The sequence below is a fragment of the Cherax quadricarinatus genome, unplaced genomic scaffold (genome assembly GCF_038502225.1).
Source record: "Cherax quadricarinatus isolate ZL_2023a unplaced genomic scaffold, ASM3850222v1 Contig39, whole genome shotgun sequence".
In the NCBI taxonomy this organism is placed as follows: Eukaryota; Metazoa; Arthropoda; class Malacostraca; order Decapoda; family Parastacidae; genus Cherax; species Cherax quadricarinatus.
Genome location: NW_027195065.1, coordinates 479607 through 492500, shown reverse-complemented (window position 1 = coordinate 492500; position 12894 = coordinate 479607). Strand labels below are relative to the sequence as shown.

The following is a 12894-nucleotide window of genomic DNA, read 5'->3' as shown; positions in this document are numbered from 1 at the left end:
TAAGTAATGCATTAATTAGAATATTGAACAGTGTGGAACTGAGCACACCTCCCTGTGGAGTTCCTAATTCAAAGTCTTTAGTTACACTTCTATGTCCCTGGAACAACACAGACGATTTCCTGTTGGACAGGTAGCCTTTAATCCAGCGGAGAAGCCATCCTCCAACATCCATTCTGGCAAGTTCACTAATGATTACATGTCGGTTGGCTACATCGAAAGCGGATTTAAGGTCAAGGAAGGTAGTGTATGAGCTGTCAGTGTGCAGGGTGAGAAAGGTGGCTATGCAATGATGCACGCTCCTTCCATGCATGAAACCATGTAACCGGGGAGACAAAAATTGTTTGATTCTGTACATGAGACGATTAAGAATCATTCTCTCAAATGTTTTACACAAGCAGCTAGTAAGAGATATTGGCCGAAATGCATTTTGTTGATTGGGCTTAGGAATTGGAATGATGAGGCTGTTGGTCCAAGATTGAGGGAGCTCCCCAGTTACATAGCTCATGTTATATAATTCAAGTAATCAATTACCTGGTACTCGACACAGCAATCTGAGTATGTTGTAAGTAATACCATCCTCACCAGGCGACGTGGAGTTGCCCTTAGTTAGTGCTGCATCAAGTTCATAATTAGTGAAAGGAATGTTGCAATCATCTGCCTTGTTGAGCATAAAGCAAACAAGTCTCTCCCTTGCATCATATTTGTCATTTAATTTTGCCTGTGTGGTACTGGGAAGATTGTCATAGCTAGATGTAGCAGCCCAAGCACTGACTAACTCATTCGCCCTATGTAAGGGATGAGGGTGCGCGATCTGCCCAGTTCTGTTACCCTTAATTCTATTTATGTCCATGCCCGGCTAAGTGGGGTGTGAGCATTAAGACCGTTGACAAATTTTTCCCAGTCTGCCGCAGCTCTGTCATACGCTCTCTGGCAGCAGCAAGGGCAGTTTGGAAGAGCCTCAGCATTCCAGGGGTACGATGTTTTCTATAGGCTAGGCCTAGTCTGCGAGCAGTACGTTTCAGTGTACGAAGTTTAGAATCATTGTAATAAGTATGGTTTTTGAAGGAGGCATGATTATTATGGAAGTTTGTTGGGTTTAGAGTACCAAGAGGTTTCAGTGGCGGCTCTAAGTAGTTCTGAATACTGCTCACAAGATCATTGTTAAAGGTCTCTACAGAGGAACACTCATAGGAATTATACCAGTCAGTCACATGTGCAACAAAGTCATCATGCTGATCAGTGGGAACATTAAAACGTTTCCGTTTGAATATCCCACCAGGAAGGATAGTATTACAAATATCTAGTGAGGTTAGCCTAGGGAAATGATCAGACGCTATATCTGTTACAATGGAAGACTCACAGCTGGCAGAAGTAATGTTGAAGCCCAGGCACAGATCAAGGACGCCTCCATAGATATGTGTGGGTTCAAGATCACCTACAATTTGGACATTATCATGACTGTTTAAGAGTGACAACAGTTGATTACCATTACGATTACCAAACTGTGAGTTTCCAATGCTTTTGTGTCTCGCATTGTAATCGCCAATAATAAGAGTAGGCTCAGAATGAGCACAAGTTGGGAGCTCCAAGTAATTAAATTTATCAGCAGGAGCATACAAGTTAAATATGTTGAGAGCAGAGTTCCCAATATAAATCCTAACACCGTGATATTGTAACCCCTCTGTTTTCTTGTGTGCAAGAAGTTGATGGGGAAGTGATTTTTTAATATATAGAACACAAGAGTTAGTAGATTTGAGGTTATATGCAACAAATGATGGAAATTTAGGGGGTTGGGATTTTTCAGGGACTCTGCACTCTTGTAGACACACAACATCAAGAACGTAAGGACAAATCTCTTTAAAACTGCTGCCTGTGTCTAGCAGTACACGGCTACCTGAAGCAATCGGCTTTTGAAGGTTGCATCCTACAAAATAGGAATAAAGAACCTCAACGGAAAATGTCGCTTTGCTTAGCTTTCTTGAGTTATTAATCTCTGTGGTGTACCGTAGCGCACTCAGCTTACACACTGAGGTCCGGAGTTAGAATCTCCTCCGGTACGGCTGAAAAACATTAGGGACGTGTTTCCATAAGACACCTGCTGTCCCTGTTCACCTATCAGTTTAAAATGGGTACCTGGATGTTAGCTTGTGTGGGCCGCATCCTGGGACAAAAACTGACCTAATTTGCCCGAAATGCTCAACATAAGCGGCTTTCTATATAGCAGTATGTCAGTGATGTCAGCTGGGCCTGTACACCTTGTACATGTACTTGTAGTAAATAAAGATATTATTATTATTATTATTATTATTATTATTATTTTTTTTTAATAAGTCGGCGTCTCCTACCGAGGCAGGGTGACCCAAAAAAGAAAGAAAATTCCCAAAAAGAAAATACCTTCATCATTCAACATTTTCACCTCACTCACACATAAACACTATTTTTGCAGAGGTGCCCAGAACACAACAGTTTAGAAGCATATACGTATAAAGATACACAACATATCCCTCCAGACTGCCAATATCCCAAACCCCTCCTTTAGAGTGCAGGCATTGTACTTCCCATTTCCAGGACTCAAGTCCGGCTATATAAAAATAACCGGTTTCCCTGAATCCCTTCACTAAATGTTACCCTGCTCACACTCCAACAGATCGTCAGGTTCCAAATACCATTCGTCTCCATTCACTCCTATCGGACATGCTCATGCACGCCTGCTGGAAGTCCAAGCCCCTCGCCCACAAAACCTCCCTTACCCCTTCCTTCCAACCTTTTCGAGGACGACCCCTACCCCGCCTTCCTTCCCCTACAGATTTATACGCTCTCCATGTCATTCTACTTTGATCCATTCTCTCTAAATGACCAAACCACCTCAACAACCCCTCTTCAGCCCTCTATTATTATTATTATTATTATTATTATTATTATTATTATTATTATTATTATTATTAAGAACGTATAGTCTAGATCAATTTATAGATGGCACAAGAATGATAGAAAACGATTCTAGGGGAGACTTAACGTAAATGCGAAGTATTATCTTCAGTGAGAGAGTTGGCATCCATCGGGCTGGTAGCAGTGAACAAAGGATACTTGAACGCGGGCGTGGAGTTCCTGCGAGCAGCCAGGGCACGGGCAGAGATTCACGCTCACGTGGAGAAGGAGGAGCCTTGGGCCAGGCAGTTCTCCACGCAGAGGCTTGACACCTTGCTCACCACCGCTGTCAGATTGGTAAGTACGTAATTACCTACTAACTAGCCTTAGCTCTTCCCGGCTGCTCACTGGTGGAGTGTTTGTCACACAGTCGAGGGCGCCTGGGTTAGATTCCCGGGATGGATACTCTGTACTGTTTAATATACCTTTGGCTCACTTGTAGTACATGTGCATGAGGAATTAAAAGAAATCATCCAAAATCAACATAACCCAACACGGTTCGGAGACTAGAGCGGTTGATCAGTCTGATTCCAGACAAGAGCGCCTATTCTAGGATTCGAATTTATCAAATATACAAAATAATTTTAGTACGTTTAACACTTTTACAAGCATTCCTGCTAAAAAATAAGGTATTTTTGTGACCAAATTCACAAAAATATTACCTTATAACTCATTACGATTGTAACTAGATATAAACATGTAACTTGTTTAGTTTTGAGAATCTTGTGGCCCAGTATGTGCTTCTGCAATCTTTTGACTACCGCCTACAGGATAGGCATGGGGTGCATAATAAAGATATTATTAAACTAACTAAACTTAGGAAAGGAAACCTATGGCGACATTTCGGTCCTTCCTGTCAAGTCACAACCAATGACTCGACAGTGGTCCAGGAAGGACAGAAACGTTGCCTTGAAATTCCTCTCCTAAATGTGAGTTATTTGAGTTCTTCCAGCCACGGTATTTAGAGTTTATTTTCTACCGTCACCCACCTCCCAAGCGGTCAGTACACCGTCAGTCCAGTGGCACAGCCACGAAGAGTTTAAGAAATTCTAAATACATAGTGAAAATCGTTTGTTTTAAAGGCGATTTCTTTGACATTTTCAACATCTTTGTCATATCATATTTAATACCACACTGAAATCTTCATTGCCCTACTGTCTCTCACCCACCTTCCCACCAGCCAGTGTACCTCACCCACCTTCCCACCAGCCAGTGTACCTCACCCACCTTCCCACCAGCCAGTGTACCTCACCCACCTTCCCACCAGCCAGTGTACCTCACCCACCTTCCCACCAGCCAGTGTACCTCACCCACCTTCCCACCAGCCAGTGTACCTCACCCACCTTCCCACCAGCCAGTGTACCTCACCCACCTTCCCACCAGCCAGTGTACCTCACCCACCTTCCCCACCAGCCAGTGTACCTCACCCACCTTCCCACCAGCCAGTGTACCTCAGCCACCTTCCCACCAGCCAGTGTACCTCACTCACCTTCCCACCAGCCAGTGTACCTCACGCACCTTCCCACCAGCCAGTGTACCTCACTCACCTTCCCACCAGCCAGTGTACCTCACTCACCTTCCCACAAGCCAGTGTACCTCACTCACCTTCCCACCAGCCAGTGTACCTCACCCACCTTCCCACCAGCCAGTGTACCTCACTCACCTTCCCACCAGCCAGTGTACCTCACCCACCTTCCCACCAGCCAGTGTACCTCACTCACCTTCCCACCAGCCAGTGTACCTCACTCACCTTCCCACCAGCCAGTGTACCTCACTCACCTTCCCACCAGCCAGTGTACCTCACCCACCTTCCCACCAGCCAGTGTACCTCACTCACCTTCCCACCAGCCAGTGTACCTCACTCACCTTCCCACCAGCCAGTGTACCTCACCCACCTTCCCACCAGCCAGTGTACCTCACCCACCTTCCCCACCAGCCAGTGTATCTCACCCACCTTCCCACCAGCCAGTGTACCTCACCCACCTTCCCACCAGCCAGTGTACCTCACCCACCTTCCCACCAGCCAGTGTACCTCACCCACCTTCCCACCAGCCAGTGTACCTCACCCACCTTCCCACCAGCCAGTGTACCTCACTCACCTTCCCACCAGCCAGTGTACCTCACCCACCTTCCCACCAGCCAGTGTACCTCACTCACCTCCCCACCAGCCAGTGTACCTCACCCACCTTCCCCACCAGCCAGTGTACCTCACCCACCTTCCCACCAGCCAGTGTACCTCATCCACCTTCCCACCAGCCAGTGTACCTCACTCACCTTCCCACCAGCCAGTGTACCTCACTCACCTTCCCACCAGCCAGTGTACCTCACTCACCTTCGCACCAGCCAGTGTACCTCACTCACCTTCCCACCAGCCAGTGTACCTCACTCACCTTCCCACCAGCCAGTGTACCTCACCCACCTTCCCCACCAGCCAGTGTATCTCACCCACCTTCCCCACCAGCCAGTGTATCTCACCCACCTTCCCACCAGCCAGTGTACCTCACCCACCTTCCCCACCAGCCAGTGTACCTCACCCACCTTCCCCACCAGCCAGTGTATCTCACCGACCTTCCCCACCAGACAGTGTATCTCACCCACCTTCCCACCAGCCAGTGTACCTCACCCACCTTCCCCACCAGCCAGTGTACCTCACCCACCTTCCCCACCAGCCAGTGTACCTCACCCACCTTCCCCACCAGCCAGTGTATCTCACCCACCTTCCCACCAGCCAGTGTACCTCACCCACCTTCCCACCAGCCAGTGTACCTCACCCACCTTCCCCACCAGCCAGTGTACCTCACCCACCTTCCCACCAGCCAGTGTACCTCACCGACCTTCCCACCAGCCAGTGTACCTCACCCACCTTCCCACCAGCCAGTGTACCTCACCCACCTTCCCACCAGCCAGTGTACCTCACAGCCACCTCACCCACACAGCCAGTGTACCTCACCCACCTTCCCCACCAGCCAGTGTATCTCACCCACCTTCCCACCAGCCAGTGTGCCCTCACCCACCTTCCCACCAGCCAGTGTACCTCACCCACCTTCCCCACCAGCCAGTGTATCTCACCCACCTTCCCCACCAGCCATGTACCTCACCCACCTTCCCACCAGCCAGTGTACCTCATCCACCCTCCCACCAGCCAGTGTATCTCACCCACCTTCCCACCAGCCAGTGTACCTCACCCACCTTCCCACCAGCCAGTGTGCCCTCACCCACCTTCCCACCAGCCAGTGTATCTCACCCACCTTTCCACCAGCCAGTGTACCTCACCCACCTTCCCCACCAGCCAGTGTACCTCACCCACCTTCATACCAGCCAGTGTACCTCACCCACCTTCCTACCAGCCAGTGTACCTCACCCAGCTTCCCCTCCAGCCAGTGTACCTCACCCACCTTCCCACCAGCCACCCTGCCCCCACCAAACTTCCCTCCAGCCAGTGTACCTTACCCACCTTCACCCACCTTCCCACCAGCCAGTGTACCTCACACCACCTTGCCCCACCAGCCAGTGTACCTCACCCACCTTCCCACCAGCCAGTGTCACCTCACCCACCTTCCACCTTCCCACCAGCCAGTGTACCTCACCCACCTTCACCCACCAGCCAGTGTAGCCAGTGTATCTCACCCACCTTCACCCACCTTCCCCCCACCAGTGTATCTCACCCACCTCCCCACCAGCCAGTGTGTCCTCACCCACCTTCCCACCAGCCAGTGTACCTCACCCACCTTCCCCACAAGCCAGTGTACTCATCACACCACCTTCACCCACCTTCCCACCAGCCAGTGTACCTCACCCACCTTCACCCACCTTCCCACCAGCCAGTGTACCTCACCCACCTTCCCACCAGCCAGTGTACCTCACCCACCTTCCCACCAGCCAGTGTACCTCACCCACCTTCCCACCACCTTCCCACCAGCCAGTGTACCTCACCCATCTTCCCACCAGCCAGTGTACCTCACCCACCTTCCCACTAGCCAGTGTACCTCACCCACCTTCCCACCAGCCAGTGTACCTCACCCACCTTCCCACCAGCCAGTGTATCTCACCCACCTCCCCACCAGCCAGTGTGTCCTCACCCACCTTCCCCACAGCCAGTGTACCTCACCCACCTTCCCCACCAGCCAGTGTATCTCACCCACCTTCCCACCAGCCAGTGTGCCCTCACCCACCTTCCCACCAGCCAGTGTACCTCACCCACCTTCCCCACCAGCCAGTGTATCTCACCCACCTTCCCCACCAGCCAGTGTACCTCACCCACCTTCCCACCAGCCAGTGTACCTCATCCACCCTCCCACCAGCCAGTGTATCTCACCCACCTTCCCACCAGCCAGTGTACCTCACCTACCTTCCCTACCAGCCAGTGTGCCCTCACCCACCTTCCCACCAGCCAGTGTATCTCACCCACCTTTCCACACGCCAGTGTACCTCACCCACCTTCCCCACCAGCCAGTGTACCTCACCCACCTTCATACCAGCCAGTGTACCTCACCCACCTTCCCACCAGCCACCCTGCCCCCACCAAACTTCCCTCCAGCCAGTGTACCTTACCCACCTTCCCACCAGCCAGTGTACCTCACCCACCTTCCCACCAGCCAGTGTACCTCAGCCACCTTCCCACCAGCCAGTGTGCCCTCACCCACCTTCCCACCAGTGTACCTCACCCACCTTCCCACCAGCCAGTGTATCACCCACTTTCCCACCAGCCAGTGCACCTCATCCACCTTCCCACCAGCCAGTGTACCTCACCCACCTTCCCCACTAGCCAGTGTACGTCACCCACCTTCCTACCAGCTAGTGTACCTCACCCACCTTCCCCACCAGCCAGTGTACCTCACCCACCTTTCTCACCAGCCAGTGTATCTCACCCACCTTCCCACCAGCCAGTGTACCTCACCCACCTTCCCCACCAGCCAGTGTATCTCACCCACCTCCCCACCAGCCAGTGTGTCCTCACCCACCTTCCCCACCAGCTAGTGTACCTCACCCACCTTCCCCACAAGCCAGTATACCTCATCCACCTTCCCCACCAGCCAGTGTATCTCACCCACCTTCCCACCAGCCAGTGTACCTCACCCACCTTCCCCACCAGCCAGTGTATCTCACCCACCTTCCCACCAGCCAGTGTACCTCACCCACCTTCCCACCAGCCAGTGTACCTCACCCACCTTCCCACCAGCCAGTGTATCTCACCCACCTTCCCACCAGCCAGTGTACCTCACCCATCTTCCCACCAGCCAGTGTACCTCACCCACCTTCCCACTAGCCAGTGTACCTCACCCACCTTCCCACCAGCCAGTGTACCTCACCCACCTTCCCACCAGCCAGTGTATCTCACCCACCTCCCCACCAGCCAGTGTATCTCACCCACCTTCCCCACAGCCAGTGTACCTCACCCACCTTCCCACCAGCCAGTGTATCTCACCCACCTTCCCACCAGCCAGTGTGCCCTCACCCACCTTCCCCACCAGCCAGTGTACCTCACCCACCTTCACCCACCTTCCCACCAGCCAGTGTATCTCACCCACCTTCCCCACCAGCCAGTGTACCTCACCCACCTTCCCACCAGCCAGTGTACCTCATCCACCCTCCCACCAGCCAGTGTATCTCACCCACCTTCCCACCAGCCAGTGTACCTCACCTACCTTCCCTACCAGCCAGTGTGCCCTCACCCACCTTCCCACCAGCCAGTGTATCTCACCCACCTTTCCACCAGCCAGTGTACCTCACCCACCTTCCCCACCAGCCAGTGTACCTCACCCACCTTCCCACCAGCCAGTGCACCTCACCCACCTTCCCCTCCAGCCAGTGTACCTCACCCACCTTCCCACCAGCCACCCTGCCCCCACCAAACTTCCTTCCAGCCAGTGTACCTTACCCACCTTCCCACCAGCCAGTGTACCTCACCCACCTTCCCACCAGCCAGTGTACCTCACCCACCTTCCCACCAGCCAGTGGGCCCTCACCCACCTTCCCACCAGTGTACCTCACCTACCTTCCCACCAGCCAGTGTATCACCCACTTTCCCACCAGCCAGTGCACCTCATCCACCTTCCCACCAGCCAGTGTACCTCACCCACCTTCCCCACTAGCCAGTGTACCTCACCCACCTTCCTAAGAGCTAGTGTACCTCACCCACCTTCCCCACCAGCCAGTGTACCTCACCCACCTTTCCCACCAGCCAGTGTATCTCACCCACCTTCCCACCAGCCAGTGTACCTCACCCACCTTCCCCACCAGCCAGTGTATCTCACCCACCTCCCCACCAGCCAGTGTGTCCTCACCCACCTTCCCCACCAGCCAGTGTACCTCACCCACCTTCCCCACCAGCCAGTCAGTGTTCAGTGGTCAGTCGTCACGTGAGGTCACAGACCCTGAGCTGCTTTGGGGATTAGCGTGGACGGTTACAAAGCATGGCTTGCTTCTGCAGTGTTTTAAAAACTGAGTTTGGAGAGTTGAAGGAGGAGGTCTTGCTTCTCCAGGAGGAGATTAGGAGGCTGAAGGTCCACCTCAATGGGCCTGGGAGAGAGTGTGAGGTGGTTGGAGATGTGGGGAATGAGGCTTCTAGCAGTGAGGTGCAGTCTGTCTCTCACTGTGAGGAGGCTGTAGGTGGGGAGGTAGCAACGGGTACCAGCAGTGAGGTGCAGCCCAGCACCTGCTACAAGTGGCGAGTTGTTCACAGTAATGGGAGGCGCATCAGAGTAAGGAAAGTTAAGAGTGAAGATCTGAAGGTAGGAAATCGCTTCTCTGTTCTCCAGGATGAATGTACTTCAGTGGCCAGTGAAGGTAAGGGTACTACTGCCCCTGCTAATGAAGGTAAGCGCATTCTTGTGGTTGGTGACTCTCAGGTAAGATATGTTGACCGTGCTTTTTGTAATAGGAATAAGAAGATGAGAGATAGAGTGTGCTTCCCTGGAGCTGGTGTTGGGGACATTGTCAACAGACTGGATAATATCATGTCAGGTAATGGGAACAAGCCCATTATCTGTCTCAGTGCTGGTGGAAATGATATTGGGAAGGGTAGGAGAGAAGAGCTGCTAGATAAGTACAGGTCAGCTATAGATTTCATTAAGTCTAAGGGAGGGATCCCAATCATATGTAGCATCTTGCCTAGAAGGGGAGTAGGAAATGAATGGTTGTCTAGGGCAATTGGTGTAAATTGCTGGCTAGACAGATACTGCAAGGAACTTGCAATCCCATTCATTGACAACTGGAACAACTTTTATGGCAAACATGATATGTATGCAAGGGATGGGGTTCATCTCTCTGGGGCAGGGGTGGTAGCACTTGCAGACTCGATTGAGAAGGCCATTGGTGAAATGCCTATGATTTTAAACTGATGGAAGATAGAGGTATGGGTGTGTGTGGGAAACAAGCAGGTTGCAACACTAGGGTTGGAAACAGTAAATGTATAAAAGGCATTCAGCATGAAGTTATAAATAAAGACAATAGAACAGGTCAGAAAACAAAGGGGGACAGCAGAGGGCAGCAAGGGACTAGCTCCCTTAAGGTTTACTATACTAATAGCAGGAGTGTTAGAAATAAGATAGATGAGCTAAGATTAATTGCAAGTGCAGGAAACATAGATATTATTGCTATAACAGAGACCTGGCTCAATCTGAAAGATAGAGAGATGCCATCTGAATGTCACATACAAGGCTATAAATTATTCCACACTGACAGGGTCAACAGGAAAGGTGGTGGAGTAGCGATGTATGTCAGAGACAATTTAAATTGTTGTGTTAGACAAGATATTAAATTAGAAGCGTCAGCCACTGAATCTGTTTGGTTACAGCTTCTCGAGGGCCGAGAAAAACTAATTTTGGGTGTGATTTACAGGGCCCCAAATCTTGATAGGGAGTGCAGTAAACTTCTATGGGACGAAATTCGTAAGGCATCTACATACGAAAATGTTGTGCTAATGGGAGATTTCAACTATAGACAGATTGACTGGAGCAATTTGACAGGAAATTTAGAGTCGGGTGACTTTCTTGATACGATCCAGGATTGTTTTTTAAAACAGTTTGTGACAGAGCCAACTAGGGGAAATAACCTCCTTGACTTGGTTCTTGCCAGTAGGGAAACACTAATTAATAATCTTGAGGTTAATGATGAGCTTGGGGAGAGTGATCACAAATCACTCAGTTTTAACATATCATGGAATTCCCCTAATAATGGCAATCAAGTCTCCGTCCCTGACTTTCGCTTGGCTGATTTCATAGGACTGAAAAATTACTTAGGTGGGCTGAACTGGAATGACCTGACTAGGGGTCAGGTAGGTGGTGATGGTTGCCGATATGATGCTTTCCAGGGCATAGTTCTAGCTGCTCAGTCAAATTATGTTCCAAATAGGGAAATCAGATCAAACAAAAATGATCCTAAATGGATGAACAATAGATTAAAATATCTGATTGGTCAAAAGAGAGGCATATATAGGCAAATCAAAAGAGGAGAGGGGCAATTAAGAAATCGATATATTCAGTTAAAGAGAGAAATAAAAAAGGGAATTAGAAAAGCAAAAAGAGATTATGAGGTTAAAGTTGCAAGAGAATCGAAGACTAACCCAAAAGGATTCTTTCAGGTATACAGAAGTAAGATCAGGGACAAGATAGGCCCACTCAAAAGTTCCTCGGGTCAGCTCACTGACAGTGATAAGGAAATGTGTAGAATTTTTAACACATACTTCCTCTCAGTTTTTACACAGGAGGATACCAGTGATATTCCAGTAATGATAAATTATGTAGAACAGGACGATAATAAACTGTGCACTATTAGGGTCACAAGTGACATGGTCCTTAGGCAAATAGATAAATTAAAACCTAACAAATCCCCAGGCCCTGATGAACTGTATGCAAGGGTTCTAAAGGAATGTAAAGGGGAGCTTAGCACACCTTTGGCTAATCTTTTCAACATATCACTACAAACTGGCATGGTGCCAGATAAGTGGAAAATGGCAAATGTGATACCTATTTTCAAAACAGGTGACAGGTCCTTAGCTTCGAACTATAGACCAATAAGCCTAACCTCCATAGTGGGAAAATTTATGGAATCAATAATTGCCGAGGCAGTTCGTAGCCACCTTGAAAAGCATAAATTAATCAACGAATCTCAGCATGGTTTTACAAAGGGACGTTCCTGCCTTACGAATTTATTAACTTTTTTCACTAAGGTATTTGAGGAGGTAGATCATGGTAACGAATATGATATTGTGTATATGGACTTCAGTAAGGCTTTTGACAGGGTCCCACATCAGAGACTATTGAGGAAAATTAAAGCACATGGAATAGGAGGAGAAATTTTTTCCTGGATAGAGGCATGGTTGACAAATAGGCAGCAGAGAGTTTGCATAAATGGGGAGAAATCAGAGTGGGGAAGCGTCACGAGCGGTGTTCCACAGGGGTCAGTGTTGGGCCCCCTGCTGTTCACAATCTACATAAACGACATAGATGAGGGCATAAAAAGCGACATCGGCAAGTTTGCCGATGACACCAAAATAGGCCGTCGAATTCATTCTGACGAGGACATTCGAGCACTCCAGGAAGATTTGAATAGACTGATGCAGTGGTCGGAGAAGTGGCAGATGCAGTTTAATATAGACAAATGCAAAGTTCTAAATGTTGGACAGGACAATAACCATGCCACATATAAACTAAATAATGTAGATCTTAATATTACGGATTGCGAAAAAGATTTAGGAGTTCTGGTTAGCAGTAATCTGAAACCAAGACAACAGTGCATAAGTGTTCGCAATAAAGCTAATAGAATCCTTGGCTTCATATCAAGAAGCATAAATAATAGGAGTCCTCAGGTTGTTCTTCAACTCTATACATCCTTGGTTAGGCCTCATTTAGATTATGCTGCACAGTTTTGGTCACCGTATTACAGAATGGATATAAATTCTCTGGAAAATGTACAAAGGAGGATGACAAAGATGATCCCATGTATCAGAAACCTTCCCTATGAGGA

At 49.6% G+C, this 12894-nt stretch overlaps 1 protein-coding gene across 1 annotated transcript in view; it reads left to right on the top strand.

Moving 5' to 3' along the window:
- The window catches only part of LOC128684364 (prolyl 4-hydroxylase subunit alpha-3-like), a 54158-nt gene that overhangs the window by 15755 nt on the left and 25509 nt on the right, over window positions 1-12894 (top strand). The window contains exon 4 of the mRNA XM_070079905.1: window positions 3041-3225. Coding sequence (XP_069936006.1) covers window positions 3041-3225 — 185 coding nt within the window. The remainder of the gene's footprint in view (window positions 1-3040; window positions 3226-12894) is intronic.